The 20,207-nt window shown below is 39.0% G+C and overlaps 1 protein-coding gene across 1 annotated transcript; it reads left to right on the top strand.

The window, feature by feature from the left end:
* Positions 1-15,558: 15,558 nt before the first annotated feature.
* Positions 15,559-16,683, top strand: LOC125489792 (probable palmitoyltransferase ZDHHC24). Its single transcript, XM_048626877.1, has one exon. The coding sequence runs from the start codon at positions 15,667-15,669 to the stop codon at positions 16,558-16,560; it is 894 nt and encodes a 297-aa protein (XP_048482834.1). The 5' UTR covers positions 15,559-15,666; the 3' UTR covers positions 16,561-16,683.
* Positions 16,684-20,207: the final 3,524 nt, after the last annotated feature.

The following is a 20,207-nucleotide window of genomic DNA, read 5'->3' as shown; positions in this document are numbered from 1 at the left end:
ACCGTTGCACGCTTTTTCCATGTGTTTACACCTACTACAATATGATATCTTTTTCTAATAGAGAAAATATTGTTATTATAAAAATCTTAGTGGGCGTTTTTGTTAAATTCCCTAATACGACACAGTGTCAAGAACGAAAAAGTATTTCAATAGTGATTGTATTACTCTATCAGGCCTACGATATAGTGTAGTTATCGTGTCGGATATCATAAATATCAGTATCAGTTTTGCAAAAAAAAATAACATATTTATACCGAAATAAAGTGTAACAAAAAATTCCCCGTCCAACTCATTCTCGCCTGTTACGGGGAAGAAACAGAAAAATAATAATAGTGAAGTAAATAAAAAATGCAACAGAATTACAGCATCTTTTGGTGATGTCGGCCATTACAGTAATGATCGTAGGCGTGGAATATTTATCGCGTGGAGCTACCCCCTCACTTACTGAGTTTCAGACACTTTCCTAAGTGATACTGAAAAAATATACACATCGTTTTCCTTCCTCTTTTTACACAGGGTGCTGCAAAAATAATAGTCAAAAGTAATACATTATTTCTAAATTAAGTTAATTAAAAAATAAACGCCCGAATTGCGAGTTAGGCTGCTGCAGGAATGGTTCCGAAGTATTCTTGTAGAATAAAATACAAATTACTTATCGATGTACTGAATTATTATTTTGCCAGCAAATATACTTTTTTTACAATATAGGTATAAACACACCTACATATAATATTAATTATAGTTTTATACTTAACAGTATTTGTGAAGTACCATCACTAGGGGTTTTTAGAGATGTATATTTTTCTCACTGCGGTAAAAAAAAATTGTAAAAAAAAAATTGTGAAACTGATCAGTTAGGAATAAATAATTATCTATGAAACTGATGAGTATCAGTGCAGACAGCCGAGGGAATTTATTTTGGTGGTAAAACACGTTTTGCCGCAGCTAAAGTTAATGAAAACGTCTCACTAAGGGCCGATTTTTCAATGCTCAGATAGACAACCAGATAGCGTTTATTCGACAGATAGCGAAATATTGAATTTTTCAACCGTCAGATAGAACTTATTCGTCCAATAACTCAGTTAACTGGAGAATAAATCTATCTGCTGCTTGAGCCGCCAGATAGTGCTTATTCGATTGATAATTTGACATTTGAGGTTATTAAGTAAGTTCTTTTTTGTGTTTATACCAATTCTAAACTATACAAGCGCAGAGAATAATCGTCATTTCAATGGATATTTTCGATGATATTGATGATTTGGCGATCGAAAAAGAGGTAGTAGGTAATGAACGAATGTATTAATCCTGTTGAAAGGAAAGTCAGAGTCGTCAAAACGAGGCCTGATCATTACAGCATGTGGGATGCAAAAGAATTTCATCGCCGAAAGGCGCCAGACTACAAACATTATGTTGATTTATTTTCAAGCATTAATTTAAAAAAAAAAGAAGAATGTAGTAGCACTTCCTTCATAATAAAATATTAAGGTACATTATAGTTTTTCATTTTATGATAAGTAGGTAACCTATGCTACATATACCTAAGTATCTAAGACATCCCTCCTGCTTGGCGGCATGATCTTCTATGTCCAGTAGTGGACGGCTATAGGCTGAGGAGAAAAGAGAGAAACCATCCAGTACTTGATAATAAAACATAGGTGTTATTTCTTTCAGTTTTTATTCATTAAATTTAAATTAAGGATACGTTGAATGCTAATGTTGGAGCAAATGCCTAACACCTTTTCTTCTATATCGTTAAATGAAGGAGCATTTGAGGGCCCAGCTCCAGTTTTGTACATCTCCTGCCTTTGCAGGGAAGACTTCTTCTAACGACTTCTTCTTCATTGTTTTTTTGATGCCCTCGTACTTAAATTAAAGGATTTTCAATGAGCGGACTGGTTATACCACTGGAGTTAAAAGAAACTCAATTTTCTTCCATGCAGACTGCATGGAAGAAAATTATTATTTGTTGCTGCATCGGTCTTTTTATTTTCTATGACATGTTTGAATAAAATTTATCTACCACTCACTAACACAGTAACTTCATTAATATTAAAATTCACCGAACGCTCTCTTTTTTGTGATTCCATTGCGATCCAAAAATAACAAATATAAATACCAAAATTGAAACAACCAAACCAAACAGTCAGTGAGGCTTGTGGCTTGACAGTGACAGTTGACTCTGACAATCAAAATAGTAGTCTGTCCTGCTTTAGCACTAGGTGTCTACATATACTTGTTTCACCTTTCCAGAGTTCAAGTAGAAAAATCGGTAAGATAGTTACCTATGGAATAAATCACAATTGAAAAATGGTTTAGCAACTACCAAGCCGATAAACAGCCAAATAAAATTATTCGCTAGATAGTTATTTGACCTTTTATCCTGGCATTGAAAAATCGGCCCTTAAATGAAGTTGAAGGAATACTGTCTCGAAAAGACAAATTTGTCTACCTCCGGTTCATATACATTTGTCCCGTTCTCTTTTGGTGGCAGAGGTACTTAAGACCCTTTTAATAGAGATATTTTACGAAGCAAACAGCACTGCTATTCTATGATACTTGTAATTTTATTTAGTCGAAGAGCGTGAATATTTATTTTGTACTTTTAACACCACAAAACGCCCTTACAAGTTAAACGTGTATACCTACTGTATAATTATAACATTTTGTACGGTCCCAACACGGATAAACCGTATTGAATTTAATCACCGCATGATATTCTGACAATGTTGACCAATCTTATCTCTCGAAGAAATTTACTTATGTACCTACCTATACCCTAAACGTAGGGTTCTATTCGAGATACTTGAGTCCACGTTATTCTATGCTAGAACGTTCGCGGTTTTTGTTTTGAATTTATTGTTTATTTACATAAACTATATCCAGCCACTTAAAAACAAAATATACTCATAAAATTCTACTTTTTACCAAAAAAAACACACTTAGGTATAAAACACATTATACCTACAGCTTCAGTAGTCTTTGTATTCCATCGATGCGGTTCCCTAGTGAGGAATGGCTATGGAACAAATAAAAGAAACACGTAATGTGATTTAGTGCATACCCTATCAGTGGGTAACATCGGTACAGACTGACATCTGTACTTCTGTAGCAGTGGAATTGGTAGGATGGCGCCACTGTGGATAAAATCTGGTAGTGCTTATAAACACACATCATGGCCAAGAAATTAAAGAACCAATGGCCGGTGGAATAAACGATACACTTAAGATAGGTAGCCGGTACTGGCTGGATGAGGAACGTCGAGGAATTAGCAGAGGCCTAGATCCAGCAGTTTAAGATTACGGGCTGAAGATGATAATTTACGTAATTTACATACTTACTTATAAAAATGTAGAGACGTAGCGAATCTAAATTATGCTTGATTTGCGGTTCGCAAACTCTTTTGAAGTATCTATTCATGCTAAGGCTTAGCATGAATTTTCATCGTGAACGTGACGTGAAATTACTCGATGAGTTTTGTAGGGAACTTTTAGTTCTGCTACCGACCGCCAGGGGCGCTGTTCATATTTTCATACAAAATTACTCGATGAATTCTACTACACGTTCACGATGAAAATTCATGCTAAGGGGTCTGATCAACCGATCAACGTCGTCGTGAAGAATCTTGAAACATGAACTAAATTAATATCCAATTTCCTTTCCAAGGTTCAATCTAAGTCTAGACTAAATGACTAAGATGTGATCCTATGACTATCACGTGCAAATTATTTCATCATATGAGTCAGAATTACTTAATTCAGTCTCTTACTTATTTTGTGAGTAATCTTCTTCCATAAATAATAATTATTATGTACAGTTTACTTACCTTTAATTTCCCTTTCGAGTTGGCACGATTGTTCCACGGGCCAGCACTTGTAGGTAGTCACAAGGGTCAAATGTTACACGCGTCGTGATAAATTATATCTCTTTTGTGTATCTGTAGCGTAACATAATAACGGGAACTCTAATAAATAACCACTTTTATAGCTTTCTTTACGATTGTAGTTTGGGCTTGTGGAGCCCTGCCGGTAATAATTATTATCAAAATCTAATGAATTGGTGTTTTGTGCTTGGCCGGAATCATAATTAATAATTATAGATATTTTCCGCCATTTCCTTTCAGACAGGTGGGTCGTGCAGTGGTTGCCAATTAATAACTTCTGAAAGCATTGCGATGCTCGTGATTCCCTTCCCTACAAGTAGACAGCAAAGGCGCTTGTTAAGCAGATGCAGGTAAACTGCATCTCAGAATTTAAACCAAAAAATATTAATAAATGTTAATAAGCAATTATAATACAGGGTGTTAACTTCATTGCGTTTGAGCGGGAAATGGGGGTTAGTACTAGTCTAGCCAAGCACGTTTCTAAGAAAAAAGAATCAGAATGTCGAAATTTTATGTTTAAATTCTAAAGTAAAGTGGAAAGTTTTACCTTAAGTAGAAACATGGTCACCCTACACAAACACACATTAGTTAACCTATGGGTTTTGATTATCCTATGAGATTCGATAATTTATGCCTTAAGAACACACACTGTAAATTTGTTATCAGCTTCACTTTTCACAATTTATTTTATTTATGATTGTAATTAATCACACAATAATTGCAATTACTTATTAGATAAAATTGAAATTATTGACGTTAAACAGAGCCGCCGTTGTGATTAACACAGGTGATTAATGACATACTAATCAACAAAATTAAACAGCTGATGAGCAGAAATTTTGATAGATCGTACAGAATCAAAATTATGACTTTCTAGGAGCTCAGAACAATTAAATAAGTAAATCTCTATTCAGAATAAGGTAAGCGTTTTATGTATTCGCTCTTGATACTGACCATACACCTACTACCTCTAGACTGGCAATCGCCGTGTGCACTATTCTCTTTCTCACTCAAACCATAGATGTTGCCGACAAAAAAATTAAACCTAAATATGGGGAAATTTAACTTATCATAATAACAAAAACAAAATTTGAGTATATCGTCGGTTGATAGGAAAAAGACACTAAAGGCTAATTTTTTAATAGCCAGATAAAAGTTTTGCTGGGAAATAATTTTGATGCTGTTGCGTCTCAATGTTTCTCAATGTTTGTAGGTATTACCCAGATAACATTTATCTGAATATTGAAAAATCAGCCTTAGTGAGTTTTTCCTGTCAACCGACTATATAAGAAAAAAAACTTTATTCATACTTATTTGATTTCAATATAATTATTTAATATACACAAACTGAGTGGATTGTATGATTCATTGTCTTCGTCCAATCGAAACAATCCTCTTCAAAATGTGCCGAACACAATTTTTGTATGTTTCTTTGGTTCCCAATTTGTGCGACCGGTAATGTCTATCCATTTTCTTGATATTTTTTTTTCTGTCGGAAACCTATGAAGCAGAGATAAATGGATGAGCATGAGCATTATAATCGTGGGCCAAATATGTGATGGGGTTTTTTTTAAAGGAAACACGCATTTCGTATCAATACAATAAACTTTATATTATACAGAAGAAATCACACATAGAAGAAAAAAACGAAACGAACGTTTCCTCACAATGAGAGGCACCTCATTTGAAAGAGGAGAATGACTTCTACAAAATACAATCTTCACAAAAACCGAATTCGTGCGCCCCATTTGTAAACCCAACCCGAGTCCGTTACAATTTCTAGTATTTTCTTTGCATACTATAATATTTGTGGGTAAAATAAATTTTCAATAACTTGCAACACCATGTGATTTGTTATGATATGGTACCTCGTAATTTTTACTTAAAACTGATACTAAAAGACCTTACAGTATTAAAATTAGTATCGTTTTATATTAAAATCGAGCCAATAGATAGTACTATGATGAATGTAAGCTTGTTAAACTTGATAGTATCTACTTACATGTGAAAATATATCTCATCCATCATTCCATCGTGTTTTCGCTCAATATGCTATATACAACCGAACAAAATCCACCCACCCATGTCACAAACTCGTTAAGTGATGATAATAGTCTAATAAACTTAATAAACACCCACAAATCACTAGCAAATCAAAAATAAATAGGATTTAGAAAATTTTGTTGTAACTGTCAGCCTTTGTTTGGCAAAGATTTTTCATTTGTTTCATTGTTTGGCAAAGAGAACTGACGTAAACAGGCGCCACAGCAAAAAGGACAAAAAACATTTACAGCTTAACGTTTCTTTCTTACGCTTAATGTAGCTAAGCGTCTCTTTTTCGCAATGTCAGAACTGTCACGATTATACCCCTGTGGTGCAATGAGTAGGTAATTTTTTATCATCACATTCTCTGTGATCTAGTCTGTCATTGTTGTTTACTTGTTGACTTGTTTACAATAATTAAAAGGGAAAAGGTTAAATTCTATCCATTCATTACCAAGCCTTGTTTCTTATCTCGTTTTATGTTGTGCTGTGATGTGAATACGTGCGACTTATGTTAAAGCATAACATGCACCTGTTCTGTATTATTAAAAGTTAATTGTGTATCAATTATGTGCTATGGAGTAAAATTAAATGTTTTCAGTGGATTGGGTACTTTGAGTAGCCAAAATCTCGGTAGGTACCAGACAATGTGGCCTCATGACTCCCATGAGTGTGGTGCTGATGCATGTGTACTTTTTTATTGACCTTGGCATTGAATTGTGGCATATTTTTTTGGCATTGAAAATTAAGTTCAAGGTCATTATGTCAAAACAAATCGCTATGTAAATATGAATAGGGTGACAATGAAATTTTAATATTTATTTAATAAAACGATTTTATGTTGGTCAGATTATAACAAAGAAAATACGTTTTTTAATGTCTTATCGTGTTCAGTATCATCAGCTGTATCTACCATTTCCCGCTCCAACGCAATCAAGTTAACACCCTGGATAAGGGTGCCTTGCACCCATATCAAATATTTGCTGTCTTTCTTTGATATTATACCAGCTGATAGATTTAATTTCGTGCAAGCATATAAAACATCATTGAAACTACCTTGGGGGGGTTGTAACATGCGACCCTTGTACCAACATTGGTACTTGCCTATGGCTGGTAACGGTCTCGGTGATACTCATCCTACTGGTAGGTTGAGTGTCTATATATACTAACACCCGGTTTCAGAATAGAGTATTCAAGAAAATATCAGTAGAGATTTGCTCAATGGTTGAGTAGATACTTAGGTTTTCTACGTTTCACAAGTCGAACATAGTTTTTATCAAACCGTACTTAGCTAAGTATTTAATCAAGGTGCCTCTAAGCACGACTTTACGTTTCATTATATGTACAAAAAACCGGTTTTAATCGATAAAACTATTGTATAGGATTTTTGTTAAAAAATATTGACGAATTTAATTTCAAACACTTGAAATTATTAAAAGAATTATCTATTTATAATATATTAGGCCATAATGTTATAAATTCAGATATTTCTTTTAATTTCGAATCACCAGGATAGACAACGGAACGAATTTCAAAATCCAATCTGTGAAATTCGAAATGTCATTGTCATTTCATTGTCAATCAAACAAATCTATTGTCATTTCATAAATATTCATCTTCAAAACCAAATATAATCTTGTGTATTTTACCATAGTTATCCATTAAATTAAAGGATTCTAACCAAATATTAAAATGGAAAGGAAGATAATAATTAGTTAGTTCAGTGACTGGACCCAGTGAGCAACCAAGTAGAGCACTGACTTGGTAGCCCCGTGTGAATGCTGGAATAAATAACGAAAACTGCCTTCCCTCAACTCGGATCTGTGTGAGACTCCAACATGCTCAAGCGTTGCGTAAAAACCCCTCTTCTACTCCGTGGTCAAGTCGCTTCTGCTGTTCGATTGTGACTAAGGGATCGATGAACCAACTACATATCGAGTAAGAAGTCGCATGGCGAATTGGAGATTGATCGGCCACACTATCAGAAGGGACGCACCACCGCAGACGCGGTCGCCTCGTGCACACATGGCGGCGTACAGTCGACGGCGAGCTGCGAGCGCAAGGCCTGAGCTGGACGGAGGCCAGCGCGGTTGCTGAGGACCGGACGGCGTGGCGCACTCTCGCGAAGACCCTCTGTACCACCAGGGTACCTTAGAACAACAACAACAACAACAAATCAAACCCGGAGCATTATTTTGATTTCTAAGTGATTACTGTGATTTTTGTTGTTTCCTGATAAAAAATATTATTAATTAAATAATATAAAAGTTTAAACAAATATTTTTATTTATAGCCATGAAATCTAATATAAGTCCTTACATTCATAAATATTTAATATGTCTCCACCAGTGCTGTTCTTACATGGTTCTTACAGCATATTCTTCTTGTTTTCAAAACTTTGCAGTTCTTGAGGCAAAGGCTGCACAGCATATGGTTCCTCTTCTATTTCATTGTCCAGAACCACAAGTATAATCGTCTTGTTCTAGAGACATGTTGTGCAACATCTGATAATGACCTTGTAAACCTTCTGCAATTTGAGTTGCATTCCATAAAGTAGATATGGGAATCTTCTCTTTAGCACCACAAAGCATCACTCAATGGTGTTTCTTGTTGGGTTCTGGACTCTATTAAATGCTTCTTGTGATGGTATGGCTGCATTTATGATTGGTGTTATAAGATTAGATTAACGAAGTTAACACTGGACATTGTACAGCAAACAAAACTCTTTTATAATACTTGATATTTCACAATAATCAAGAGTAAAAATATTTGATTAAGGTTTAAGTAGCTGAAATTGGTTACTTAAATTTGACAGACTCAACTTTGAGCAAGTACGGTTTGAGCGCTGTCAAACGCGTTGTGAAACGCATTTTTGACGCTAAGCATGAAGTTAAGCATGCCAACTGTCAAATTTGAGATTTCTCAAGCTCTGTTGCTCAAACCAAACTCAATCATAAGAAATCTCAATTCAGAAACAGAAATTTAATAAGTATGAACTTAAGTAGGCTTTGAGAACGACTCAACCTCAAATACTCAGTTGCGAAACCGAGGGTAAGTCTATGGGAAATATATACTCGTACCCCCTTATTCATAGAAAAGTTACAATACGTTTTAACTAATAAACTGTTTTGTCCCTCTCTGTCAAAGAACAAATTGTTCTTTGTTGGAGAGGGACAAAACAGTTTATTAGTTAAAACGTTTTGTAACTTCTCTATGAATAAGGGGGTAAGGTTGTAATCTCTAATCTTTAATCTCACGGAATTCTGACAGTTATCCATTTTTACATGTCAGAGATGACAAACCTCTTTTGGCTGGGTACTTTTTTCAATACGAGTCTGAACATCAGTTGTATCCGGACAATTTTCTATATTATATTTTTAAATATTTTTTTTTTTTTTTTTAGAATTATGAGATAGTTTTTAATTCTTTTATCTACTTTCTACTCGGTAAGGAAGTTTCATTTATATATATATATTCTATCTTTTATATATATATTGTTCTTTTTTTTTTTCTTTTTTCTCTTTTTTTTTTCCACTGCTGGGGGAAAATCCACATGGACACCTGGGAAGAGGACCCAGGTAGTGTCGGGCGTTAACCGACTAAAAACCCCCAGCCGTATATCTCATTATACAAGTTTTTTTTTTTTTTTTTTTTCTTTTTTTTTCCTTTTTTTTTTAATTAATGGTTTTCAGAGTCACACTTACATTAGTAATGGCAACAAACTTAACAAGGACAGGGCCAATGCCAGCTGTCTTCGGAGAACTTGGCACCTGGACACCTGGCAATGGCTCGGCCCCTCAGTCGTTATAGGTCATGTTTTGCCTGATGTTAGTGTGTGACTCTGTTCTTAAAGATAACTTATTTTAATTGTTAGTTATGATATAATAATCAATAGGTTAGTTATATAAATTATTTTCCCAATTTGACCTATATTTTGCGCTCTTAACCAAAATTATATTTTATGTTTTATTCCGCCCCGTTTTGCCTTCTTAACATTTCCCCAGAAAGTGCAATGACCTCTTCGTCTCGATTCTTAACTGCCATTTTTAGATTGTACTCGAGGATGCGTTTCTTTGGCGCTGTTATTGCCGTTTTAGCGAGGTTGCCGATAGCGTCCTCGTTGTCATCCGCATAGTAGGTGCAGGCGGTGGTGTGCCTCGACAGCGCCACTACTGCGTGAGGTATGCTATCGTGCAACTTTATTTTATCTTTTGTTCTTATGATAATAACGGATTCGTACGTCAATCCCTGTGCTTCGTGTATGGTTAGGACGCGTGAGCCCATTCCTTCACCATACCCTTGGCTGGTCAAGGTCTCTTTTTCTTCCTGTGTATGCACCAGGAACAGAGTGTTGGTTTGGGATTTGGGAATTACTGCGTCTGTTAACCTTTTCAGCTGCAGGGATTGGATGCGCGCTGTGGCTGCGTATATGCCTGAGTATACTTCCTTTAGGGCGTATGCAACATCCATGAGGTTTCTGTATGAGCACAACAGCTCCTGGGTGATGTTTGCTACCAGTGTTGGGCGATTGTACCTAAGCTCGAATAGGTTCTCTCTGTCGATATATGGTAGCTGATTGATGTCTCCGATCAGAGCAATATCACAGGCACGAGACAGGTGGGCGGCCATTACGATTGCCCCGAAATGGTTCATCAGGGCTTCGTCAATTATCAGGCGTTGGCAACCGACATGTTCTCTAAAGCCGTTTACCAGGACTGATGCCATCGTACGCACCCTAGTTTTGACCATGTCACCAATACGATGCGCTAGCCTGTTTCTTATGTCGATGGCCGCCTCAGTTGTTGTTGTGATAATGGTGTCTTTGCTCACATCGAAGTTATTTATCACCCAGGTTGTCTTCCCACATCCAGGTACCCCGTTCACCCAAGTGATAGTGGGCATCGTCCAGTGATTCCAGTTGGCGTTGATGGTTTCCACTTTTGCTAGGATTTTATCCTCTAGCATAATCCTGGTGCACTGGGCGACGACCACTATTTGGTTGTTGTGTGGCACAGTAAATTTTGAGGAGTTGCATTCCCAGGGTACAAATCCGCTTTCCTCGCTATAAGCCGCCATATACGCTCCAGTCATTTTGCCTCTGAGGACTTGGCAACTACTGTTATCGTATATGCAGGCTTCGGCCTCCTCGAGTAGGATTTTTAGCCGGCCTTCGTTTTCTTGCCTGTAGGTCTGCATGATGGTTTTGCACGACAAGAGGTTTACCTGCTTTGTGGCGGTTGTTATTGCCACAAATTCTATGACGGCATTCTCCAAATGCTCTTTAGGGGAGGTTGCTGCTTTTAGCTTCGGTCGGACCACCTGACCCATGTCGGCTCTTGTTATGGTTCTTTGGGCCGTTCTTTTTCGGATGGGGCCTTTGGGGATTTGGCGCCACTCAGGTGTCCTCTGTGGTTTCCCCATAAGGCTTTGGGCAGCTGATTTGAATGCCTGAAGGAACCCTTGTGCGCGCCCCTGCGAGATTCTGCTCTGCATCCTCATATTTATTTCCTGCTGTTCAGCAGCAGCGACGGACTCGGAAGCCATCCTCTCCTGTAGGCGTTCTGATCCGGTGACCGCTTCAGTTTGTTGGTGGTTGTTGTTCCTCACGGGTATGTGTCCACTGAGAAAGCTTAGGTCTTCACCTCTGTCCTCATACACAACAATTTCGTGTTGTTTTGAGGCTTTTAGGCAGCCCAGCTGGTCAACCCGGCTGTCGCTGTTGCTTTTAGAGTCACTTGTTGTGGTGCTGAGATGGTCGGGTTTGATGATTGGAATACTGATGTTGATTGGGCTTCAGGGCGAGAAATTGTGCTGTTTCTCCTTGCTGCTACTCGGAAGATTCGATCTGCGTATGATAGGAAATGAGGTCTGTGATTGGTGTCTGCCAGAATATCTTTTAATTCCGACTCCACCAAGTTCCTGTTTATCGATGTCTCCAGATCATGTCTTGCAGAAAGAAAACGGGGGCAAAAGTTTTTTAAATATTTAGAATGATGGTCTTTACGTTAGGCGCAAAAGAACCACGAGGACGCTTCTTTCTGGGAGAGAGAAAGTCTGACTCTTGTGCTCTGTCAGATGGGGCCGCTTCCTGGGAAGGGCCAGGTTGTGGCTCCATAACGTTTATAAAAATCAACAAACTATCACAACGCGAAAGGTCAACGATAAGAAACCGGCCAAGTGCCAGTTGGACTCGCGCACTAAGGGTTCCGTACAAGTCTACTTACCTGAGATATTTTTCCTTTTAATTTCATCATTATGTACATCTATATGAAATATTAGCTTGATATCTTTAACCGTTTCTGAGAAAAAGGGTGGTGACAGACAGACGAACCACAATAAGGGTTCCTTTTTTCCTTTTCAGGTACGGAACTCTAAAAAAGAATAGTAACAATCGGATCAATCGTTTCCGAGATATTCGTGGACAAACATACATACCAACAAACATATAAACATACTTATACAATAAAATTTTTCATATTTGTTTATTAGGCTTAATAGATTGTCATATGTTAATATGGTGCAGTTCCAATAATCTTACATGGGTTACCTATATACCAAACATATTATGTATTTACCGAATTGAGAATCTTTTATTTGAAATCGATTAAAAAGGTGTTTTATCCCTGAATTTAGTAGCAAGTGATGCCATGCTAAAGAATAAAATAAAGTTGTTGTTGTTGTTGCAGTCCTATGGCACCCCAGAGGTGCAGAGGGTCTCCACTAACGTCCGCCACTTCCGCCTATCTTCGGCTGTACTTTTGGCCTCACTCCAGCTTAGTCCAGCGGCTCGCAGCTCGTTTTCCACGCTTCGGCGCCATGTTTGGACAGGGCGTCCCCGGGCGCGCTTGCCATTTGGTGGCCTCCAGTCAAAGGCTATAGTTGCGGCATTCGTAGCTCCTCTTCGTACAGTGTGCCCAATCCATCTCCACTTTCGTTTCGCAATTTCCTTGCCGATGGGAGATTGTCGGCACAGCTTCCACAGATCTTCGTTACGTATTGTCTTCGGCCAGAAAACGCGTAGGATCGACCTGAGGGACTTATTGACGAACACTTGCAGTTTGTTCGTCAGCCCTTTCGTCACTCTCCACGTTTCGCAACCAAAGAGCAATACGGACTTCACGATGGAGTCGAAGAGGGAGATTTTTATCCGCCTTGTGAGCACATTCGAGTCCCAAACAGGTTTGAGCTGGGCAAACGCAGCCTTCGCCTTCTTGATCCTGCTCTCTATATCCTCATCTGCTCCTCCCTGACGGGTGACCGTGCTTCCGAGGTAAGTAAATGCATCGACCGAGTCCAAGCGTTGGTCATCGAGTATTAAGGCGTCCGAGGTTTTAGCCTTGATACGCATATCGACTGTTTTGCGTCGGTTTATTCGCAGACCCATTACTCTGGCTTCCTCCTGCAGGTGTGCGAGTTTCTCTTGTAATAGGTCGAGAGTTGGCGAAATCAGCACGATGTCGTCCGCGTAGTCTAGGTCCTCTAGGACACCTGAAGCCCAGCTTATACCTCTCGGGATAGCAACCACGTTCCTCATCACATCGTCAAGGAGAATAACAAATAGGAGCGGTGACAGGAGACATCCCTGCTTGACGCCAGCTGAAATGCGTATTGGGGCCCCAAGCTCTTTTTCGTGTACGACCCTACATGTACTGCCCTCGTATAGCGAGCGTATCACTTGGATGATGCAGGCTGGTATGCCTCTGCGTTGTAGACTTGACCACAACGCGGTCCACTTCACGGTGTCGAAGGCTTTTTCGAAGTCTACAAAGGCCAGAGATAGCTCCGACTGCCATTCGACACATTGCTCAATAAGGACCCGTAGGGTGTTGGTGTGGTCAGTGCAGGAGCGTCCAGGGCGAAAGCCAGCCTGCTCATCTCTGAGGGTCACTGCTACTTTCGGCGCGATGCGGTTTAGCAGGATCTTAGCTAAGACTTTGGCGGCAGCGGGCAGTAGCGTGATGCCACGCCAGTTGTCGCATCGCGATGGGTCCCCCTTTTTTGGAACTTTCACCAGGAGTCCTTGTTTCCACTCGGCGGGTACTTGTCCGGCTTCCCAAATACGGGTCAAAAGGGGGAACAGTAAAGTAGCAGACATTGGAGCATCAGCCCTCAGCATATCTACATGGATATTGTCGATACCTGGCGCCTTCCCCGGCATCAGTGACTTCACAGCTGCAACTACTTCTTCGAAAGAGGGTGGCGCTGTTGGTATATCCAGAAGAATGCTGTCGTTATCCATGCTGGTGGGCTCTTGTAGGTCTGTGCCCTGGGCTTGCTCTAGGAGACTTGAAAAGTGCTCCGTCCATCGCAGCAGCTGCTCGCTCTGGGTGCACAATAGACTGCCATCGCTGGCTCTGAGTGGCTTCCTCGCAGGTCGTGTACGTCTTCCACTGAGGCGTCGCGTCACGTCGTATAGCGCACGCATGTCCTTGTGGCGAGCGGCTACGTTGGCACGGTCCGCCAACTCGTCTGCGGCTCTTCGGCGGTCTCGACGTGCGGTCCTCTTAATTTGTGAGCGAAGGTTGGCATATCGGCTTCTTAGGCAAGATGCGTCCGGCTCCACTGCAGACAGTAGTTGGCCCTTGACTTGGTGCCGATCTTCAATTGCCTGCCACAGTTCTTGCGACATCCAGTTCTCTCTTTGAGGCTTGGAGTAACCGAGCACCTCTTCCCCTGCGTTTGTGTAGGCGTTCCTTATGCGCGTCCAAGATCCATCCATTTCCTCGTCCTCGAGTTCTTCTAGAAGTTCGTACTGATTCCGAAGGGATATGCGGAATTTCTCCCGCCATTCCGGGTCGCGGAGTTTTCGTACTTCGAAGCTTCTAGACGTCTGCTCAGGTTTACGGCTTGGGGTGCAAATAAAATAAAGTAATTAAAATTAATTCGATACAATGCTCCTGAGTCGTGATTTTACTTAATATTATAAATGCGAAAGTTTGTGAGTATGTATGTATGTGTGTACCTTTGTTACTTCTTCACGTCAAAACAACTGAACCGATTATAATGAAATTTCGAATGGAGTTAGCTGACACCCTGGATTAACACATAATAGCTTATGTGTTAATCCAGGGAATTCCGCGATAAAAAGTAGCCTTTTTATCGCGGAATTCCCACGGGAAAACTAATTAAGTTGAAGCGAAGCTCGTGGCAACAGCTAGTATTGAAATATTTGTTATTTTTGTATTACCTACTTCACTTGAGCAAGTAAATATTTAGATGTATGTTTTTCTATGAAAACATTAAAAAAAATATTGCCCTTAAATGGATCCAAATTTAACCTTTTTCGGTGAAGAGCTTTTTAGTGGTATCACTAATGAAATGTCAGAATTCCGCGGAATTAAAAATTAGAGTATAGTTATTACCGCGTGAAACCCTTTTTTTTCTTTCATAGACAAACAAATCAAAACAAGTCAGCGCTGACTTGAAAAAAATACCGTGTTAATTGATTTCAAGTCAGTACAGTGGCAGGAAGTCAGCGCTGATTTGTAAATTCGCATATGAATATTTTTAAATTGCTAACTTAAGTAAGCGCTGCGCTGACTTGTTTCAATTTCAGCGCCAGTTACTGTCTAATCTGCCTATGTTTCATAAATATAAGAAGGAGCAATCAAAAGTTGTCAAAACTAGGTGCTTCACAGAGTAGGAACCATGTATTAAAAAATATACCTAACCTCTAACCTAAAACAAAAACTACAATAAAACCTTTAATAAGCCTTAAATTGTACTACTACTTATCTATAAACATGTGTGTTGCCTTATTAAAAATATATAACAACAATTTCATGAAAAAGCTGAGGAGGCTTCGCAAAATCAAATACTTACTATGTCTAGAGAAGGTTTTCGCTTTTGTGATAAACGTGGTGGTTATACCTGGATGCTATGGCTTCCAGATGTTGGTCGTTCGCCCCGCCATCGACGAAGAATACCACACCTCAACCTCTGCTGTTGTAGCCAACGTTTTATTCTCCACCTTTTTATTCATCAATGTGATCGGAAACTTAGGTTTGTGCATCACAACCGATACAAGCTTGGCGAAAAACCTGAACGAGGTCACATACGCTCATGAAGAAACAGGAAACTATTGTAAATGGTGCAAGTCGATACGGCCGGAGAAATGTTGGCATTGTAAACTGTGCAACGCTTGCATATTGAGGAGAGATCACCACTGCGTGTTCTTATCACGCTGCATTGGACGCCGTAACTATCGATATTTCCTTCTCGGGGTTTTTTACACATCACTGGGTACAACCTACGCCCTATACTGGAACTATTTATTTGTTAGGGCACAATTTGAATCTTTCGTTCAAGCTTTTGTTTCATTCGCCGTTTTAATTAATCCATTCTTCCGGATAATGTTCGTGTTTTATGTCGGCTACAGAGATGTCGGCTACAGAGATATCTGCACCAGCTACTTCATTCTTAATATTTTAATTTGGTTTTGGTTAATACATGTGGCGTTCTACCACTTGATAAATGCTGCAGCTGACCTGACGACCTACGAAATAATGAAGCTGAGAAAACGCAGGGACTTTAAGTATTGGAAAGAAAACCTGGTAAATGTGTTCGGTACACGGTGGTACTATGCCCTAGTATGGCCCTTCTCCCGAAGTCCAGTTCCTGAACGTATTATGATTTAACTAGGGGAAGCGAGAGTGACAATTTATATGCATGTTTATTTTGATCTAAGAAGATATGAGTGTTTTATTCTTATGTACATATAAGTGTTCAAAGTTGTCAAATAATAAAAATATTTCAATTTATTATTTGTTTGAAGTAGTAACTATAGTCGAGCATTCATCGTAATCAAGGAACATAATACTTCTCTAACGAGAAGATCGTAATCCATAGAATCGAGTACACTATAACTCAATGCGTAGCACATCAAAATACAAACGCATTTTCGTAGCAGAATACTGCCATTTCATTGACTCTTGAACGTATCAGCTATAGATATCTTGTGGAGTTGTCACTGTGACCGCAAAGTACACACAGTTTACCCAGTCTTAGCACAATTAGGTGGAACAAGGGTGATCGCTAAACGTTGCGGATCATTTGGCCGCCGCAAGCCAGTGATATACGATCCGATTGCAGCGTTGGAGAGGGATCCAAATCCTCCTTTGATGGAATAGAGACGGAAACGAGCAGGGCTGTATGATGTACATTAGGTAGGTATATGTCATTATTAATAACGTCGCTAGCACAGGGTGGAACGTTTTCACTTCCCATAACACACACACACAGATGTGGGACAGCTACTTTTTATGAAAGTTGCTCAGCATGTCGTTTAAAAGGACGAGCCAAGGGACAGTACAGTGATAAAACGCCACCCTGTTTATGAATATTCTGAAATACGATCGTCTGAACTAGCTAACTATTCGGGACTTGGCAACAAAAGTTAGTGAAGTATTGTCGAGCACCCGCAGCCCGCGATATAACTTCTTTATCACATTAACTACAGTGAACAGTAATTGCTGTGGTCTGTACTAAGTTAAAAGTTAGCCGGTAGATAGCTATGCAGTATACAGGGTGAGCCCGTATAGTTGTGGCTGGCTCCCTTAGTTAACTCACATGTTTGAGATGATACTTACTTTTTTAAATTGACCTAATTATGATAATAAGTGAATCGAAAGTTTGTTAGAGTGATTGTTACTCTCTCACGTAAAACTACTGAACTGATTTTCATGTATATTGGCAGGAAACTGACAACCTGTATAAATAAACACATGTACTCTGGATAATTACTTGCAATTTAAAAACAATTATAGTGCCACAAACTTATCTGTTCCGGTGAGAGCGAACTAAATTGGTCCATACCTCATTACTTACTAATGAATTTCATATTGACATGACATAGATTATATGGACCAATTTAGTTCGCTCTCACCGGAACAGATAAGTTTGTGGCACTATAAGTATTTGTACGTCTCGAAGAGACCACTGAGGTTAAAAAAGAAAGCTTTCGACTCTGTGGTTCTCCCTACACTGCTCTACGGCTGCCAGACTTGACCGTTAACAAAGCTTATCATCAACAAGTTGAAAGTATTTCAAAGATCCGCAGAACGAAGCATGTTGGGGTTAAAACTAACATACAGAGTAAGAGCTGTAGACATCAGACGAAAAACCAATTTAATTGACGCCGTAAAGATGGCATGTATGATCTACCTACTGAAATAAGGGATGAAACAAATAAGGCAAGATTCTCAAGATTGTTAAAAAAACATTTGTTAAGTAAAATATAGATACCTATTGTCTGATGTTTAAACAATTGATACTTGTTAAATTTAATGTTAAGCACTAAGTTTCTTAAAAATAGAATATAATATAATTAGTTTATTAAGAGTGAAGTCTGAATCCACAGACAAACCAGTAAACTGGTTTTGTGAGTCATTGTTAATTGTACTGTGTTTTTTATGATTACTTAATAAATACATTGAAACAAACAAACAAACATATCACGAGTACGCGACGGACGCTGGAGCGAGAGGGTGCTGCACTGGCAGGTGGGGTGGTGCAGGTGGCAGGCTAATAATAACGTCTCGAAGAAGATGAAACTTTTAGGATCTTCTTACTTATAAACGTTCTATTACTTATTCAGTCAATAATGTGACTTCAGCCCCAAAAATCTCATTTCATTGGAGCCAAGCTCAACGTATCGGTAATAAAACTGCGTATTACAGCGTTTTTATTGAGCTACATCGTTTACCTGATGCCGACATGATATACGATAACTCTCGTCGGTTGCCGACCGAGGATTTTACGATTTCGCCACGAGAACGTAAAAGAAAACATTGATCTCGGTTGAGATTTTTGCAATTCATCGGTGTAGCTAGGTACAAAGGCACGTCGCATTTACAATACGGATTTTCAAAATACACTCAACTAACATTCATATTAAATTACAATACATACAGATTGTAAAGCCGCACATCTTTATTATCCAAACATACTTTTATCGTGTTGGTGTGTAGTGGCCTACACACCACCATAGCAGAAGAATATATGAAAATAAAACAATACCTACACGGAAAATAAAAAAAAAAACTATGAAAACCATTCCAGATCTCTCTTGTAACTTATAAAAGTTAATCCTCCGAAGGCCTTACTATAAATCGCAAAATATAAACGTCCTAATTCTTAAGTCTGTCGTTCAACAAATAGGTCCCACTCCCACACAGCCGGCTCTTATTATTCAGTGCGGCTCACGGAAACTTATTTCCTTTCACTGTACGTACCCATTTGCCTTCGCCAAATTACGTTAGCCGATCCCGCCTATTCGGGGTTCAGTTTTTTTTTTACTTCAAAAAAACTTTTGTCATTAGGCCCCTATTCACGAGGTTTAAAAGTTACCGCTCCAATAATAGAGCGGTTACAGCGTTTTAGAACAAAAATACACTCGGGAACGTTGTGCGATGAAATGTAATATGAATTCGCACATTTTTATTTTCAGAGCGTGAAGATTGTCACGTTATACATAATTTCTGTAAATAATAAACTGTCTCTGGATTTCGAGATTGGAATACATAAAGTACGAAAGCTTTGTCGAAGTAAAGCGAGTAATTCTCCGCTGGATTGTGTTTGCCGTTGTATATGACGACGTTAAGATGTTATGACGCAGTGCCACGCTCCGGAGACGTTGTGTGGCGAAAAATATTTACATAATCCAATCTTTTTCCACCTTATGTACTGGAGGAGACATGATTGTTTTCGATACAAATTTTTCGATGTAGCTTTAACAAAATTTTTTAACAGTCTAGCCCCCGATAAAGAACAATTTGTTCTTTGACAGAGAGGGACAAAACAGTTTATTAGTTAAAACGTATTGTAACTTTTCTATGAATAGGGGGGTTTGTCTAGATGTTGCATCTTCGTCTTTAAATGGAGTGGAACAGATAGTCGTTTTAAATGGCTCTCAAATTTATGAAGAGGAGGATCCAGTTCTACCCGCAATCTGGTCAATTCTCAGTGCAAGTTCTAAATCAACCGGCTAGAGGCGCCTTGCCTAGTCCCTCCCACACAGGATTCGCGCTTGACCAATTCAACTTTATGGTAAACGGATACACCCAGCCAACTTGATACTCCATGCGCTGTTGACAAAACATACGCCTACGCTGGCGCGCGGCCAAAAAATTAATTGTAAAGCACAAAAAATGCGCGCAATAAAAGTACTCGAATTCCACAGCTACGTGACGTTTTGGCGCCGAATCAACAGACTTTTTCACTTTGATGTCCATTGGCTCTTTTTTGCGCACGGAAGGTGAACAATTTTGGCTTACCGGGGCAGCCG

Source organism: Plutella xylostella, chromosome 17 (genome assembly GCF_932276165.1).
Source record: "Plutella xylostella chromosome 17, ilPluXylo3.1, whole genome shotgun sequence".
Lineage (NCBI taxonomy): Eukaryota > Metazoa > Arthropoda > Insecta > Lepidoptera > Plutellidae > Plutella > Plutella xylostella.
This window is presented reverse-complemented; position numbering and strand designations above follow the sequence as displayed.